The sequence below is a fragment of the Sinohyriopsis cumingii genome, chromosome 1 (genome assembly GCF_028554795.1).
Source record: "Sinohyriopsis cumingii isolate HCF-2022 chromosome 1, ASM2855479v2, whole genome shotgun sequence".
Lineage (NCBI taxonomy): Eukaryota > Metazoa > Mollusca > Bivalvia > Unionida > Unionidae > Sinohyriopsis > Sinohyriopsis cumingii.
The window spans coordinates 67,112,708-67,130,811 of record NC_142961.1 but is presented as its reverse complement, the minus strand read 5'-3'; the positions used below and the strand labels follow the sequence as shown (position 1 = coordinate 67,130,811).

At 36.0% G+C, this 18,104-nt stretch overlaps 1 protein-coding gene across 1 annotated transcript in view; it reads left to right on the top strand.

Moving 5' to 3' along the window:
• LOC149807047 (choline transporter-like protein 1) overlaps positions 1 to 18,104 on the top strand; it is a 135,581-nt gene that overhangs the window by 69,362 nt on the left and 48,115 nt on the right. The window contains exons 5-7 of the mRNA XM_089961160.1: positions 11,620 to 11,734; positions 13,002 to 13,065; positions 13,897 to 14,005. Of these exons, the coding sequence (XP_089817286.1) occupies positions 11,620 to 11,734; positions 13,002 to 13,065; positions 13,897 to 14,005 (288 nt within the window). The remainder of the gene's footprint in view (positions 1 to 11,619; positions 11,735 to 13,001; positions 13,066 to 13,896; positions 14,006 to 18,104) is intronic.

The following is an 18,104-nucleotide window of genomic DNA, read 5'->3' as shown; positions in this document are numbered from 1 at the left end:
TCCCCACGTGTTTATTATTTTACGTCTTTTATCCGTTAGACCGTTTCCACGAGTCGAAACGGTAAAATGTTCTGTTACTCGTTCAGCTACACAGTTTATTTTTGAAAATTTCATCGGTTTCAGATTATCAACGCTGGGTTTTTCATTTATCGGATAGATTCCATAAATAACCGCGGTCACAGGATGCGCTCGCTTATAATACGGTTTGTCAATGCCAGTCAATATTCCTGGTTTGGAATGTTTACTCAGTACGACAGTTTTTTCACCCTTGTGTACAGGATCATATTTGTCACGGATAATCCAATTACCTGTTTCTGTTAGCACGACAAATTTTATTCTGAAAAGATATTTGTGATTATCAATGTAGTTAATGATAGCTACTGCTCGTTCGTCATTCATCGTAGCGTCGATGACACCTCCCGTGTTGTGCATAATCTTGAACGTTGACCAGACATGAGATGCACCATCTGTGTGAAATTCTTTCTTGACACCGTGAATTTTATTAAGCAAACTTTTATTTTTCTGATCAACCAGATCTCGCATCGGTAGGTCAGGAAATATCCTGTCGAGATTAAATTTATCTGCTTTCCAGGGCTTGATTCTGGATAATTCATCGAATTCGTTCATATCATATTTCAAACAAGTATTTAAATTAAAATATTATGTATATAATGTCTCGATGCAAATGGTTGATGATCGGTTCATTAACTCCTTGTAATAAATCCTATCAAAAGGAATTCTGCGGGCAACACTTGCAGAGCGTTCACCGTGGAAGCTTAGGACCAATACCTTGTCTACGATGTGGTGTTGGAGTACGAGGGAAAACACAATTATGTGCAAATGTGGTGGAAAAAATATCGCGAGCTTGAAAGATACTATGATAAAAAAATAACCCTGTAGACGGAGCTATAAAATCCGTAGAGGACTATCTAAGTTTAGAGACAAATTATGATTTAAACAAATAATATTATTATATAAATGGAGCAAAATATGAACCACGAGTTTGTAAAGCATCCCATCATCAAGAATTATGAATCAAATCGTAATGGTGTGATTAGAAATTGTAGGTTGAAAAAGCCAGTCGGTACTGTTAATAATCATGGTTATCTAAAGTTCACTGTTGGGAAGAAAAGATATTTCTATCACCGATTTGCATACGAGTGTTTCTTCGGAGTGATCAAAGATGGTCTTGTGATCGATCATATCGACGGTATCAAAACCCATAATTATTTATCTAATATGAGGGTTGTCAGGCAAAGTCAGAATTGTAGATTTGGAAACAGTGGCTGTAATAATAAGAGTGCCAAAGCAGTTTTATCTGTAAATTTAGAGACGGATGAAGAGAGAATATTTCAATCGATGTATGCAGCTGGCAAATATTTTGATATTGAAAGGTTTTCAATACATTCTGTCGCGGAAAATATAACCAAATCCGCTTTCTCTAAAAAATATGAACAAAGAATCATCTTCCAACATCAATAATGGAGATAAATTGTCAAGCCTGTAAGCAATTACCTCGAATTATATTTATTAAGTATTTAATTTTATTTTTTGTGTCTGTATTGTACTCACATACTACTGATTTTTCCGACTTGAGTGAAGGGAGATAATTCTGTACTGCATAGATTGTGATTGTTAGTTAATTAACCATCTACGTCGTAATTTGTAACAAGTAGAAGGATATTTACAAATAAATGTGGTTACATAGCAAGTTATTTTTAGATCAAGGCAGAACACGCTGTTTTAATGCAGATATTTTACGATCTGTTAAGAAACCGCTGTTTTAATGCAGAAATATGTATGTTCTATTCAGAAACCGTAACCATAGGTAACTATATAATAATTTCTGAAACGTATATATATCATATGCTTTAGTGGCTCATTGCTAGAGCGTCCAATTATAAAACTCGAGGTCTGGCGATCGAGTCCCATGACTGACAACCGTCGGTGGTTACGCTTATTAGCGATTTTTATAATCAATTGGGGCCCCGCTAGCCTTGGAAACTCACCAGAACCCCCTCCCACCATGTCGTAACGTGGTGGATACATGTTTTTGTATCACCCACGGGCTGATTATTGTGGGGGGGGAGTGTCAAAATATGTTGAGCTTAGAGAATGACCCCGTATATGTTTGTACTGTCCTTGGTGTTGTACTGTCCTTAATTGTGCCGTCCTTAATTAAAATTTATGTTTGTACTGTCCTTAATTGTTGTGCCGTCCTTAATTAAGATTTATGTTTGTACTGTCCTTAATTAAGTTATATGTTGTGCTGTCCTTGATGTTGTATTGTCCTTAATTAAGTTTGTGTACCCTCTGAACCTGGTAGAATGCGATGGCAAGCTACGAGTTCTGGGTTGTATTGTCCCTAATTAAGTTTGTGTACCCTCTGAACTTGCTAGAATACGATGGTAGGCTACAAGTTCTGGGTTGTATTGTCCTTATGTGTACCCTCTGAACTTGGTAGAATGCGATGGCAAGCTACGAGTTCTGGGTTGTGCTGTCCTTATGTGTACCCTCTGAACTTCTAGAATACGGTGGTAGGCTAAGAGTTCTAGGTTGTATTGTCCTCACCAAACATGCTCTCTTGAGCCTCTAGACCGTTGTTTGACGTTGTTGCTCTCATGGGGGTTGTGTTTCGTGTGCCTACTGAACTTGATAGAATGCGATGGCAAGCTACGAGTTCTGGGTTTTACTGTCCTTATGTGTATCCTCCAAACTTACTAGAATGCGATGGCAGGTTAGAAGTTTATATAGGAATTATATGTTGTGTGTGCCCTTGAACTTGGTAGAATGCGGTTGTGTATGCCCTTGAACTTGGTAGAATGCGGTGGCAAGCTACGAGTTCTAGGTTGTGCTGTCCTTATATGTATCTAAACTTGCTAGAATGCGATGGCAAGCTAGAAGTTTATATGGGGATTATTTTGTTTTGTTTTATACTATGAAATATCAATGATATTAAAAAACTAGATTAATATATCCGATGAATTGAGTCCTAACTACATATCAGAATAAAAATATTTCAGAATAATAAAAAATATTTCTGAATAACGATCGATTTGCATAATTTTGAGTACCAACAACCCCATCAAAACAAATAATCTGATTGATTTTCATGATTTTGAGTACTATTTACCCAGTCAAAACAAACAATCTGATTGATTTACAAGATTTTGAGTAACATTTACCCCGTCAAAATTAACAAACTGATTGATTTACACGATTTTGAGTACCATTTACCCCGTCAATTTCTGAATAAATAAAATATTTCCGAATAAAATATTTCAGATTATAATAATTTCAGATTATTTGCAAAACTGATTGATTTACACGATTTTGAGGACCATTTACCCCATCAAAATTACCAATCTGATTGATCTGCACGATTTTGAGTGCCATTTACCCCGTCAATTTCTGAATAAAAATTTCAGAATAAAATATTTCAGATTATAATAATTATTTCAGAATAAAATATTTCAGATTATAATAATTATTTCAGATTATTTGCAAAACTGATTGATTTACGCGATTTTGAGTTTCATTTACCCTATCAAAATCAACAATCTGATTGATTTACATGATTTTGAGTACCAACCACCCCATCAGAATTAACAAACCGATCAATTTGTATAATTTTGAGTACCAAACCACCCCATGAATTTCTAAATAAATAAAATATTTCTGAATAAATAAAATATTTCAGAATAATAAAATATTTCTGAAAAATCTACGATAAAAGTCTACGATTTCACATACAGATTCACAATCAGTTCCTCTCCCCGCAGGTCAATTAAGCGTCTGAGGTGGTCTGTAAACTTAAAATTTATTTGTGTTAACATATTATTATGACACCGCAGATAAACAGGATTAGTTGGTTCTTGTACGATTAAACTTCCAGGGGGGACTTATGGTGTGAACGTGTATAAAATGTATCCTTGTTGAGCCTGATTTGACTTTCCAAGATCTATTTGATAGCTGCCATCGATCACATCACAAACGAGATTAACCGCGATTGTTGATGTTATATTGACGATTCCTGGTGATATGTCTGCCGCCGCTGAATGGATCATTGTTATGTTTGAGAAGCGATGCTGGTGGGGCTATTTTTCTCCATGACTCAACAATTTTAGGAAAGTTCTCATTGATAATATCGCTGGGTGATTTTACTAGTTCGTCGGCATTGAATCCTGGTATTACAAATGTTGGTAATTGTTGTTCAGTTATTTTGTAATGATTGAGAAACAACAGTTTAGGGGTCATTGTTGTATCATCACCATAGTGAATCATATTCCAGATGATAGTTTTATTGATGTATCTAAGATCTGATATAACCTGATTTAGATGTTTTATCGTCTCAACGATTTGTTGTTTCACATCATCACTGTAGTAATTTGTGATGTCAGAAAAGAAATTTCGTAGTTTGTTGATTGATTGTCTAAATTCAGAATTAACAGGATCGAAAAATGACTGAATAAATCCTTCACCGATGATTGGATTCATTTTATCATCATGGGTATACAAATGCTCTATTATTCTAAGAAGATATTCACCATCAGGAGCAACAGTAATTCTGATAATTCCAGTCTGTCTCCATGTGTATTTGCCTCGATATTCTGGAGTTATTATAAATTTCTTTTTATTTATTGTAAAATCATCTAACTTTGGTTCTGGTGGTCCATGATATTCTGGCGCAATATCAGGCCAACCTAGTACGGATCTTATCGATGATTGATAAATATAATTATGCCAATCAGGAGAATGTATCTCAACCGTAGAAGATAAAGTCGGCTCATGAACGTTAATTGATATTTTTGCTTCTTTTCCGGTTATTGATTTTATTCTACGCGCAAATTCATCGCTGATTTGTTCAATCTCATAACTGCCAGTGGGTATCCCAAGAACTTGCCAGTCAGGTGTTCCATCCGGTTTGTTCTTATTAGCAAATACAAGCGAATTATTTGCTGGTGTACCATTAAATGATCTCGATCTGATGTTTGGCCAACTGTAATATACTCGTAATTGTGCTAGTGCGATTTCTTTTACTGGAATCGCAGTTGGAAAACTGACGTTAAATTCAGGATTAGTCGAACTTACTGAGATCATCGTAGTTTTTGGTGGAGTTGTGTTTGTCACGATCTGTTGAAGTAGCTCTACTGACTTTGTCATTATTTAATATATTTGTACCTTTAATACCATCGCATTCGTGATATATTTTAATCATTTCTGAAAACTCAAAATCAGATATAATTCCATCATTAAGACTCACTGATAACAACGAAGATAACTTCGAGTATGCTACCGTTGCTGTGTGTAATTTTATCATGTAATCGGATAATTTTTCATTCGTGCAAGTACTTATTTTTTTGCGACGATATTAAGAACACCTGCAATCGTTGTTGTAGCTGAAATACAGATTGTTACGGCTACTGGCGCCATCATTGTTATCGTTGATAATAATACGCCGGTGGACACAACAATAGCGGATACTGAATAAAAGATAACGTCGACGATAACTAGTCGTCGATATTTCTTTATTTTTACCGTGTATTGTTCGACTCGATCTTTTAAGTTTGTTTGCCATTCACGTGCTTGATTGTACCTGTAATGTTGTGATGCAACGTCGATTGAGGTACTCATTTTATTTTATACAGTAACCAATTGAGGTGTTTCAGCTACAAATTCTAGACACCACCAGAAAGATGTTGCGGTTAATTTCTTATCAGCTGCTTCCAGAATAAATATTTCTTCGTTTCCGCTATTTAATATGATAGACACAACTCCGGAAAACTTGTCGGTGGAATGACGCCATGGAGACGTTGTGAAGATCTCGAATTTTGCAGCACTGAACACATACAGCCTGTACACACCAGTGACTGTTGCGGTATGCTTGATAGTTTTATTTTGCTGTGACCATGTTGCGAATCCAGATGACGCCGTGTATACTATGTTGGTAATATGCCCGGGAGTTATTCCGGGTGGAATTTTAATCAGACTAATTTTGTTAACGATATCAGGAATTCCACTTACTACTTCTTTGAGTGTCTTTTTAGTTGTGTTTAGGTTAGTTTTGATTTCGGAAAGTTTTATGTCAATGGTGAGCGGAGTGCCGAAGAATTTATCTATGGCTTCATCGTTTTTTTGAAAATTTCTTCGAAATCTTCCAAAAGCGCCTACGTGCACATCATACTCGGACCGCAACGTGGATAATTTACCATCTACGGTGCTGTATTCGATGTCATACTCCGCCCGCAACGTGGATAATTAACCGTCAACGATGCCACAGTTAACGTCTACATATTTTTTCGTCGTGGCATCTTCGTCGGATGTTGGATCTCTTAACACTGTTATCTTGTTTCCGTTCATGCTGAGTTCACCTGTCATTGTGTCGCCAGTGTTTCTTACACGATTAGCAACGCTTCTTGCAATTTCATCTCTGATGGTTGTAAACGATATACTTGAGTCTCTGATTCTACCACCGTCACTAAACACAGGGATGTTATCCGTGACCGCACCCAGTACTCGTCGAACTATATCATTCCATTTGATGTTGCTAGTTTTTAGTTTTCCGTATCGGTCCTGAAAAACAACAACTTCATCTCGGTCAACTCCAGCCAGGTTCATAATATCAGCAAGTTCATCTTTAGTCGCGTACTTCGACAAATCAATATCATCTTTTTTTTTCTTGTCCTTGATAGAAGAAGATCTTCCGTGAATATCAACCATTATAATTTAAGATCCGTTCAAAAAGAAGCGGTTACTTGTATAATCATGCACGACTTTATGAAGTGCCACGGAGGACTTTGATATAGCGTCGAGTACATTAATTACTTCACTGCCGCATATTGGCGGATCTGTCATTGTTTGTGTTGGTAGCGTTGAATACCAAAACATACTTGATAAACTCACGAGGTGGAGCTAACCCGTACGAATCGAAATAAACGATTCCACGTGGATCAACTGCGTATGATACCCAATGAGTACCGGGCCCTGAATTATCATCGAGATTAATGATACCAGTTTCAATATTGTTTGGTCGGTCCGGCAATTGATCTCGCATAAAAACACCTCTGAAGCATTTTATTTTTAGTTGTTTAGCAGCATCAAGTAAATCAAAATTTGATGCTGCAATAGTTAACGAAGTGTTCCTGGAAGCCTCAGACCTCTCCCTCGAAGAGATCCTGGTAATCTTAATCCGGTCCCTCTTTTTTAAATCCTCGCCCTGTTGCTTTCTTTAATGCCATTCGAGCAGCGGTTCCAACAGCACCTAATGCGGCTGCTTTTGCTACGGCAGGTGCGGCTGCGGAAATTAATGCTGGAATAGCCGCGAGAAGTGGAAAAATACCACCTGTTTTAATTGAGTCTTTAATCGCAGCTGCAGAGAGATTAAGTTTAACGCCTGTTTTTGATTGTTTAGCGCTGTTGAAACGTTTAAGTTGACGTTCTGATAATGATAATTTATTTTGACCACCCGTGATCCGATCTCGCTTTAGTGACATTTTCATTCCGCAGTTTTTTGCTGAATTCGATTGAAGGTTTTTAATCTGACCAGGAGTCAGACTGACACTAACGTGATGATATGGCATTTTATGATAATACTCGTGTTTTTAAATAACATGATTAAAGATTTTCCACTGGTACATCAATAACCCTCATTCGTCCACCAACACCCTCAAGCAACATTGATTTGTCGCTAAATATAACAGCAACTGCTCTGTAAGCACCATAAATAGCTGGTGGACCAACTACGGCAACAGGAGGTTGTGTTACCTAAGCTCGAAAGTGAATATCAACGACAGATTGTCTAGATAAATCAAGATGTTCCAACGAAAAGTAATAAATCGGATATAATGTTGTAAAATCTAGTTGTGATATTTGTAGACCAGTATCTATATTTTGATCACGTCCCATAAATGACATCAAACGATGATATGCACGCGCTCCGTGGTTTTGATCAAAATTTAACAATATATCTTCAGCTGGTTCTTGATGTCCATTTATCCGCAAAGAAACTTCATTAACTCCAAGTTTGTCAAATATCATGTGGCTGCGTGTTTGTAAACTCATTCGCGTAAAATCCTGAAAAGCAACAAATATATGTCGTGGTGCGGAAACACCCTGCTGTGAAGCAATATGCCATGTAAATAAACTATTAACAGAACTTTGGATACTGTCTGTGGTCACTGTCAGCCATGATAATAATGATTTACCGCCTGAATCCATAAAAGAGAGTAATTTTTGTTTCTCAGCAATTGATGGAGTCATTACTGGCATCCACATTGAAAGTTTTGTCCGTATTACTTTACCAGCATCACCAGCAGGTCTCCAGAGTGCATCGTTATCATCACCCTTTCTTATCAGTGCAATTGTATGTCTAGCCCCGAAGATAACTTTTCTAACATTTCTGCAAAATCCAAATATATGAGATAATGGAATCGCGCATGAGAAATTTCTACGATTACCTCTTAACCTCGATCGTCGTGATGAAAATCCTAAGTTGAAATCTGGATTAGCATCATGAACAACTGACCACACATCAGGATCAGCGTTATTAAAAAATTTCTTGGTCGTCTTATATTATACTGTATGTGATCTGAGTGATCAGAAGTGTCTTTGGCGAACATCATTGTCGGACCGGCTGATCTTGTATAATCATCTGAATATCTTGCTAGACCCACTATCGCTGTGGCAACATCAACGTCCTTTTGAATCGATTCAATATTTCTTCCATCAATCATGTATGTGGCACTGTCAAACAACGCCATAATACCGTTGTTAACAAAACCGATTCTGACATCAGCTGCGTATTCAGTATCATCTGCTTTTATAATTTCACCTTCTACTTCAATAAACGCTTCGGCGGGTAAGAAATATCTACTTGTATCCTGAACTTGTAATTCGATTCGACCACGTTGATTTGGTTGTCGTGCGTCACAAGGATAAAATTGATAATCGCGTATTGATTCGTCTTTGAGAACTGGCGCGTCTATATCAAACGCCGGATCGGATACACGTTTGAACATTTATTATAATTGCCATGATCTAAATCATGGTCACCTTGACTTGCCAAGGACACGAAGACCGCTTCCTGCTATTAAACTTGAAGCTACATTTTTTTCTGCTTCTTCAGATAATTCCGCTAGCTTTTGATTTGCAGCTTGATTTATTATTTTGCCGACATTTGCGGGCATAACTTCTGTGCTGGCCAGTTTCACCGGTTGCCGAGGTTTTCTTCGTACTAATCGAGCTAGTCTGTCCTTGACTCTCGAAAACGCTTTACTGGCAAGATTACCAATAGCGCCAGGAATTGTATCACGAACAGCCTCAATAGCTTTCATCCCTAATTGTTTTGCAATCGGTATTGCTTTTGGAGCCATCCTTCTAAATAGACCTTGAACAACATCACCAAATCCATCTCCGTAAATTGTTTTGTAATTTGGCAATCGTGAGTTTACTACCCTGACCTTGATCGGTCCACGTTGAGCAGTGTGTATAATCATTTTTATATACTGATTCATTAATTGTTTAGTCGCTGTGATAATCATCAGCAATTTCATCAATAAGGGAACGATAAATGCTGCGATCCATATTACCGCCAGTACCAAATCTTCGACAAATATCAGATATTTCATTAACAATTTCTGAAGAATTATTTCCTGCACGTTTTCCTCCAATCAGTATTTCTAGACGTTCTACGTCAGAAAGAACATTGTTAGGACAGGCAATAAGACCACTTCCCAAACCACTTCCGGTTGCTCCTTCTTCTGTTGTTTCCGTGCTTTTCTTAAATAGTCTTAAGGGTGATCTTTCTTCCCCTTTTGCTTTTTTAAGTAGCTTCTCAGACTTTTCAAATTCCGACTTCAACCTTTGCTGCGGTGAAGAAGATTGTTGTTGTTCTGTCTGTTGCTGCTGTTGTTCTGTTTGTTTTACACTCTCTTTATAAAGTCTCCGTACTTCTTCAAAAAGACCTCTGTATTCTAAATCATCATCTCTGGCCTGTTTTTTGTTTTTATATATGCGATATATCCATTTAATAAGATTATCATCATTTACTTTTTCAAAACCGGGTTTTAAGATACTAGATTTATTAAATATACTAATTAATATTTTTTTTCAGGAAAATTTTCTTTTTTAGTATTTCTAATATCTTCGACAAAATCTTTCCTAAATCTTGCAATCAGTTCAATGTTTTCTTTTATTGGTTTAGATGCAAGTTCTTTTTTCACGTCGGCAAATTCAGTACGAATTTTGTCAATACCTTCAAGTATTTCTTCGCCGACGAGTGGAGGTTGAGCTACAGCTATATCAGTTGGAAGTTCTCGTAAAATCCCTTTTATTTTTTTTTTCAGTTCTTCCTGCTATTTTTTCAGTTTGTTCTGCGGTTTGTTCTAATACTGGAAAAATACCCTTTTTCCTCTTCTCATCCTCCTCCTTAATATCTCCCCATATAGTTTTTTCAGCAGCCGCTGCAGCTTTTTCAGTAGCTGTAGTGACGGGTTTAAATAGTTTTTTAGTGTCTTCTTCGTACTCAACTTGTACTTCCTGCTGCGCTTGTAAGTTTTCTCTAAATGAATCTCTAACAGAAAGAAATTTCTTTATTGCTTCTAGTCTTTCTCGAGCTAATCTAGCGGTGTGAGATTTACTAGCCGGTGGCATTTATTAATATGATGATGATTTAATTATAGCAGCAGAGGGGGCGGGACCTCAATGAGACGTCCGGTGGGTAAACACAAATTTCGACAAAAATAAAGTAATCCAATTAGAGAAACTCTCGGTGAAGTTATACGCTTTGGTTTAGCGTCAGTGACCTTATTTTTTTATTTCGGAAGAAGCTTTTACTTTAAGCAAATGACGTTTTAGACAAGTGGTCTGTTCGGCCCCCTCTGCTGCTAAGACTTATATTTCTTTTTTAAAGTCTTGTTCTTGAATGAAGCACAAGAGTGTACAAAATATGAGCCAAGCCATTTTTTTTAATTGGCCACTGAGTTGGTCCAGCCGGAGTAGTCCGATAAATCAGCCCCCAAATCTACACTGACCTTCAATCAGTATAAGTACGGGGGGGGGGGGGCTGATTTATCGGACTAATCGTGCTGGTGCGCAAAGCTTTGTTAGTGTGAAGAAATACTTAGATATTATTAGGACCGGATTAAGGTCCATGTAGGTCCATGCCACTTCTTTAATAAAACGGTGACATTGACATGACAGCCTATTTGTGCATACACTTTTCAGCAACATGGTGTTTTCGTATTGCATAATACGGTCGTGGGTATTATGGTCTCTGTAGATGTATTGTAATATTACACCGTGTCCTCTTAGAAATATATATTCTTATTATTGACATTGGCATAAATTAAATATATTGACATTGATATATATATATATATATATATATATATATATATATATATATATATATATATATATATATATATATATATTTGTGTGTGCATATGTGTGTTCTACAGCAACGATTTATTTCTCGTTTGCTCCTAAGTAACATTTCTCAGTAATTATATCATGATATTCATCTCTGAACTGTCCCATACGAGTTTTATTTCTCATTGTAAGGAGTGTACATTCTTTTGTCTGTTTATTCTTGTATGTTTTCCTTTGCTTTTGTCATAGTGAGACCATTTTCAACCGCTGTATACCGGAGTACATTATCAAATTAACCAAAGGAATGGCACAGTCGTTCACCTCTGTGCTTAGTGGCATCACACTTGGCGAAAACGTACCACAGGTAAGTACCAAGCAAATACACCAGTTTGCAGTTTGGCATTGCGCGTGCCCGATTACAACGCTGGGGGGGGGGGGTGTAAAGAAACTACACTAATTCCATATTGTTTTGAAGTTTACAAAATTAGCATTACTGTGTGTCTGATATGCTTCTGCACGGATACGTTCCATTTGCGTTTCCTCCATCCATTTTTTAGTTTAGATGCCATTGTTCTTGCTATCCTACCCCGAATTCTAGCGATTTCATATGAAAAAGTATGCCATAACTTGAAGGCGCATTGGAGCGCTTTTAAGAAAGAAGAGCTTAATTATGTGATTATAATATATGGTCAGTTCCGCTCACATTTATGAGTATGGTAGAAATGATTTGAAAGTCCCTTTAAAATAAGAAAAAGAAAATGAAACTGCTATATTTGTGTTTTGCCCACGCACTTCAAACTGATCTATCAACTTTATATGGTTTAGAGCGTACACTGTTACACTTTAAATAATCTTTAATAATATTGATTTTTATGTCAAAATTACTTGTTAAATACATATTCACTATTGTTATGTAATTTTTTTTGGAGTGTTTGACCTTTGTCCATGATTAAGGGTAGAGGTTTTGCATGTACCTGATTTTTGTCATGTTTGACAATTATAAATAAGTTGTATAATGGTATGGGAGTTCAAGGTCCAACCTTAGAATGTTCTGGAAGCAAATTTGTGACCACATCCTGGTCATTTTATTGTGTCTTAGCTTGTTATATAAGGTTGTGATAAACAAAATTATTCATTTCTATTTTTAATATCAGTCTGTGGAATCACGTTTATTTGCGATTAGTTATAAATTAAGAGGAATTATTTGTTTAAATTATTAATTGTAATTACAAAGTACTTTATTAGATTTCATTCGGAATATTCTATACTTCTGGACCTGTGATAGAACATTTAGGATCATTTGCGATTTAATTGAAAACTACTTCAATTTCCTTTTAAATTTTCACTTTGTAATCAAGAAAAATAAATTGTTTGTTGAATTTTATATAACTTGTTGGTTTTGCTTTTTTTTTTTGCAATTTCTAAGACCAGAGAGTTGTAACACTATTTCTTTTTCTACATTAGTCTCAAAATATCTGCAATACTGCATTTTATTTAGATTTATACAATTATGTGGTCTTCGCCTTCATCAGAACTTGGTTTGTGAAAACAATGCTTACACAGAACAGTAAAATATAAATATTATTTTAAATTATGCCAAATACTCAAGAGATTTTTACTACTTCTTGCAGAAAATTTTCTCTGATGTGAAGAACAGTTACCGAGAAATCCTCATTCTCTGTGGTATTGCTGCAGGTAAGAAAATCCAAAATATTAATAAAAAGTGTCTTATTCCTTTAAACTAAACACCAGGTTTCCTCGCCGAACATTATTGTCACAAAATGAAGAGAAACGCACGCACAAAAATTTGCGTTTTTTTCATTTGTCTATTCATCACCAATCATCTTTTACATCTCGTGGGGGGGGGGGGCGGGAAGAAGAAATTTGATGATTTTTTTGGGTGATTGAAGTGGACATAACAGAAATATAACCAGTTTTATGGACCAGTATATGCATTCTTTACCATTTTCTTGATGCAATTTTGAACCGAACTTCTAAAAAGTCCGTGAGTTGACCTATATTTTTTAGCAGTCATTCAAATATTAAATCCACCATTTTGAAATTAGAGTGGATATTTAAAATACACAATTCACTGAAGTAGCTTTCATTTTATAGTCTGAAGATACAGGTACGTTCATTTGTGTGTATTCTTATTTTGTTTGCTAGTTGTACTCTCTCATAAATTTAACATTATGAGCTAATATGTTCTGACAGATTATTAAAAACTGCTGCTCGGTGTGTCCCTGGGTAAGGTGTCCGGGCTAGCTAATACGTTGTGTCCCTGGGCAAGGTGTCCAGGCTAGCTACTGTGGTTTGTCCCTGTGCAAGGTACTTTACTCCATTTGCCTCGGCACGATATAAACTTCCTGTGCTGTTGTGCCGTAAAACACTAAACCAAACTAAACTGTAACTTAAATGACTTGCACATCATACTTTTTTTTAAAAGCTATCGTTCTATTTTGCACTTGATTAGATTAAAGTGGAGATACATATATAGCGATTATTTTGATCGAGAATTTTTTTTAGGTATTGCTCTGCTGGTTGTGATATTGATGCAGTTCTTGGCGGCCTTCATCGTGTGGACCATCGTCTTTATGGTGGTGGCATTATGTCTTGGAGCCGCCGCCTACTCCTGGTTAGTAAACCTTTTATCATTTCTCCAAAAACATCGTGTGGCCATCAATAAGTTCCCAAATGACTTCGCGTTGAAGTCATGTTTTAGTTCTAGCATACTTTATTTCAGCATTAACTTACAGTCTGGTATATTCGATGAGTTAAAAAGTGCTCATGGATATAATCCTCAAGGTACTCGTTAAGGTTTACATTTCCACTGGTGAAATGGTATTTAATTTACACATAGGTGCAAGGGGCAACTATTTATACACAAATTCAGTGTCGCATCTATTCGCCTAATATAAAAATCAATTAAAAATAATAAAATATATACGTGATGTTATAAACGCCCATACTTTTCGATAACTATGATGAAGCAAAATATAAAAATATTATTGACTTGAACTGACAAGTCAATTGTAGCCCAAAGGAAATTTATGTACTCCAACACCAAAACTTTATACAAACATTTTTTACATCTGAAGGTCATTTTTTAACAAGTGAAACTAATAATGCAAATGCAAGTCCATTCAGAAAAAAAAAACATTGCTTACTAAACAACTGGACGCAATTCAACTTACAAGTTGTTGCCATCCATGACTTGTTTCAGATGTCCTGCTTACCTTAAACCCATATGTCTACAAAATGGATGGCTAGCTCTGCTTCCTAGCTTACTTTTGACATTTCACTGTCTACTTACCATTAAGTAATGATGGGAGGTGCTCATGTCCTCCATAAATTTTAAAAGCAACATAAGGTCCAAACACCTAATTCACAAAAATATCCATATCTTTAACGAGTAAACAATAATAACTGAAAGAGTCACAGCATAGTCTTATGTCAAGAAATTTCAAGCAATGGGTTGACCCAGAGGAAAAAAAAATAGTACAGCACAGTTACCTGATAAGAGACTATGAAATTTTAACATGGTGGAAATACCGTATATACTCGCCTATAAATCCAGTCGGTTCTGCATAATGCGCATGCAGATCAGGGTATGTTGTTTTTTCTACCGATTACTCCTAACAGACTGCACAGACCTAGCTTGATGCGAGGGCAGATCTGAGTCTGTGTAGTTTGCAGTTGAAATCGTCTTAAAAGTAAGTACATATGGTGTATTAGAAGAGCAGGAAAACTGGCAAAATTTCTCGGATAATATGAGGAGCCAGGCAGCGTGGTAAAACTGCCGAGATGTGGGAGGGGAAGGAATGGCTGCTGATTTGCAGGGTAAAAGGAAACAGAAGGAAGACTCTTCTAGATCTGACATTTAGATTTTATAATCCATATAACGCCAGCTTTTCATCTAAAACTGTTATGAGAAGGCTATTAAAAAAGAGTGGTCTGAAAAAAAAATTAAACATGTGAACAAAGAGAAAATAAGGACATTTTGTACGACACTACTGCAACGGAGAGTAATCGAGGACTGGTCAATATTTAGAGATGAAACACGTGTGTGCGTGTGTGTGCGTGCGTGTGTGTGTGTGTGTGTGTGTGTGTGTAAATAAGCAGGTATTTCTGTGAAGGAAATGTAACAAACCTTTGAGACCGGAATTCTTTGGACTCAGTGGAGGATAGAAGATTAAAACTAAGGTGTCTGTCAAGTTGATGTGAGTAAATCACCTAGGAAGGTGTCGGAACCCCCATGGATATGGATGGAAATATCAACACCAATAAATTTATTACATATTTCTTATGGAATATAATAGTTATATTCATATATCCATTGTTATCATCACAAGGCAATATCTCTTTTGGCACTACTTCTTCCATAACTAGTTCCTTGGTGTCACCCGTTCAGTACATATGTGATACTCTACAACAAACGGTAAACATTTTTTTAAGAAAAATGTTTTATTAATAAACTTTTTACAGTAGCTATGATAACTCGCACCACAATTGTGTTTGAAAAAGATGGTCAAATCTGGCGTTGATAAATATTGGTTGCAAACCGAAACTAAGTAGCAATCGAAAAGCGTCTCGTACTTAACCAACGCTACACAAAAATTCACGTTTGAATGCGCAAAAAGCAAAATTAAGAACGAAAATCCTTACGAGTAAATTCACAATCATTGAAATATGTTGTTCAAAGATGCTATGCACTGAGTCTCTCGGATACAATTGCTCTGTGATGCTTCTACAATATCCCACAACGTCAGATGTGTTAACACAAATAACTTTTAAAAATATATCAATAGAAGGAAAGTAATTTTAAAGCGATGGAAGAAAATTTTTAATTCAGTATCATATCAAACTTGTTTAAATGTTTATTTCCAAATGCCGTGCTCACAGGGTGCACCATGCGTAAATCCAGGTGGCTCTTCAAAATGAACGAAATTGGGCCCCGCGTTTGCTAAGGACGTTCCTGGAAACAATGAGCCAAAACGGTTCCACTTCATTCTTATTTCTGCTCAAAAGAATGTGCTACATGCAGATCTTGGTCCTGTGACTGCAAGACACTTCCCAAACAGTCAAATGCAAAGCAACAACCTGTGACTGCAAGAAACGTCGCAAACAGAAAAATTCATATTTCAATCGGACATTACTCCGTGCCATGTACTTTAAGAACTTATCGATATAAAAGTGAAAACAAAAATCCAACTCATAACCGGCCAGAAGTCCGAACACGAATATTACTGAAAAGGCGTGGAAAGCTAATAAAGTTCATTTTAAAAAAGAGACTAGATGACATTTAAAAATGAAGCAGCTTAAAGACGAAAAGGTCCGAGATACTAATTTATGACTGGCCTGACTTCTCCGATTAATTAATTTTGAATATATCAATCCGACGGTTAACACTCGAGGCAGCACATCCGATGTTGGAACGGCTTGAGATTGTGATATCATTCACTAATACATGTTTTCATAATAATGTAACTTTTATAAATCTCTCTTCAGACGATGGTTTGTTATGATAACTGTTCTCCCCCCCCCCCCGCTCCTTTTGCGTCTCCGTGCATAGACATGCAGTAACGTTTCTTCTTTTCAGCCCTTTTTGTTTGGGCAATAATTCCGAATTTATGTGTGTAATGGCATTTGTTTACTTAATTCAATTTAGTTCTTAATATTCAGAGGCCAGTCGACAGAAATGCTAATATTAAAAGTACCATATAACGAAACAGTGTAAGGTAGATTGAAATCTACATCATGTATCTGTACACGTACAAAGAAAAGCAAATAAAAACCAGTGTATTTGTCCTACAATATTTTTTGCTAAGAGTTTTAAAAAAAACTCCAATATTGATGGTCATATGCTGCGTTATTCTAAAAAGTGAATTTAAATTACTTGGTATTTATTTTGTTTAAGAGAACAGTTTTCTGATATTCAGACGATTAATGAAATGATAAAGACTGTAAATAAGAAATCTGCAAATAACAGCCCTCTCCCACCAACTCCCAGCCATGATGATGACGTCTAATATCTAAGTTACCGTTTTGTTTGATCTGTCCTTTTTTATGTAGTATCAAGCTCCTTTATTTTAATGTCAGCATGTCAGTATGCTTTTTCAGTCTTAATTGGTGATTTTGCTTTTAATTTGAATTTCGATTTTAACCTATATTGTTAAGTAACAGATTTCTTTTCGTCCTTTAAATCATCCTAACCTGTGGTTTTTAATTTACATATATACTAAATTAACTTTTAATTAGTGCCTTTTAAAATGCTTTACTTGCTTATTCTTCAAATTATGTGCTATGTCTTTTGCCAAATTGTATCTACTTATGCTGTGTTTGTACGTTCTGCAGATCATGTTAGATTTAATCTTTTATTGCGTTTTATGCCATGTCGGTAAAATGCTCATTAGAGCGTATGTTGAATCGCTGTTTTAAAAATGCCGATTTTAAGTAACTTTTCATCGTATTTAAAATCCTTAAGGTAATGTGACAACTTATTTGTTAAGACACTAGACGTACTTCATCTTTAGAAATATTATAGTTAAACATTATGAATGATGGCGCTCCGTGGAAAATAACAATGAATGAGAAAGCTTTTTCATTAACATAACAGGTTTGGAGGGTATCGGGTTTCTATTGTCTCAAGAAAAGATTCTAAAGTTTCTTACTGGCCGATGGAGAGAAAAAAATAACATGAGAAAGTATTTTTTAGAAAAGATCTTTTGAATAAG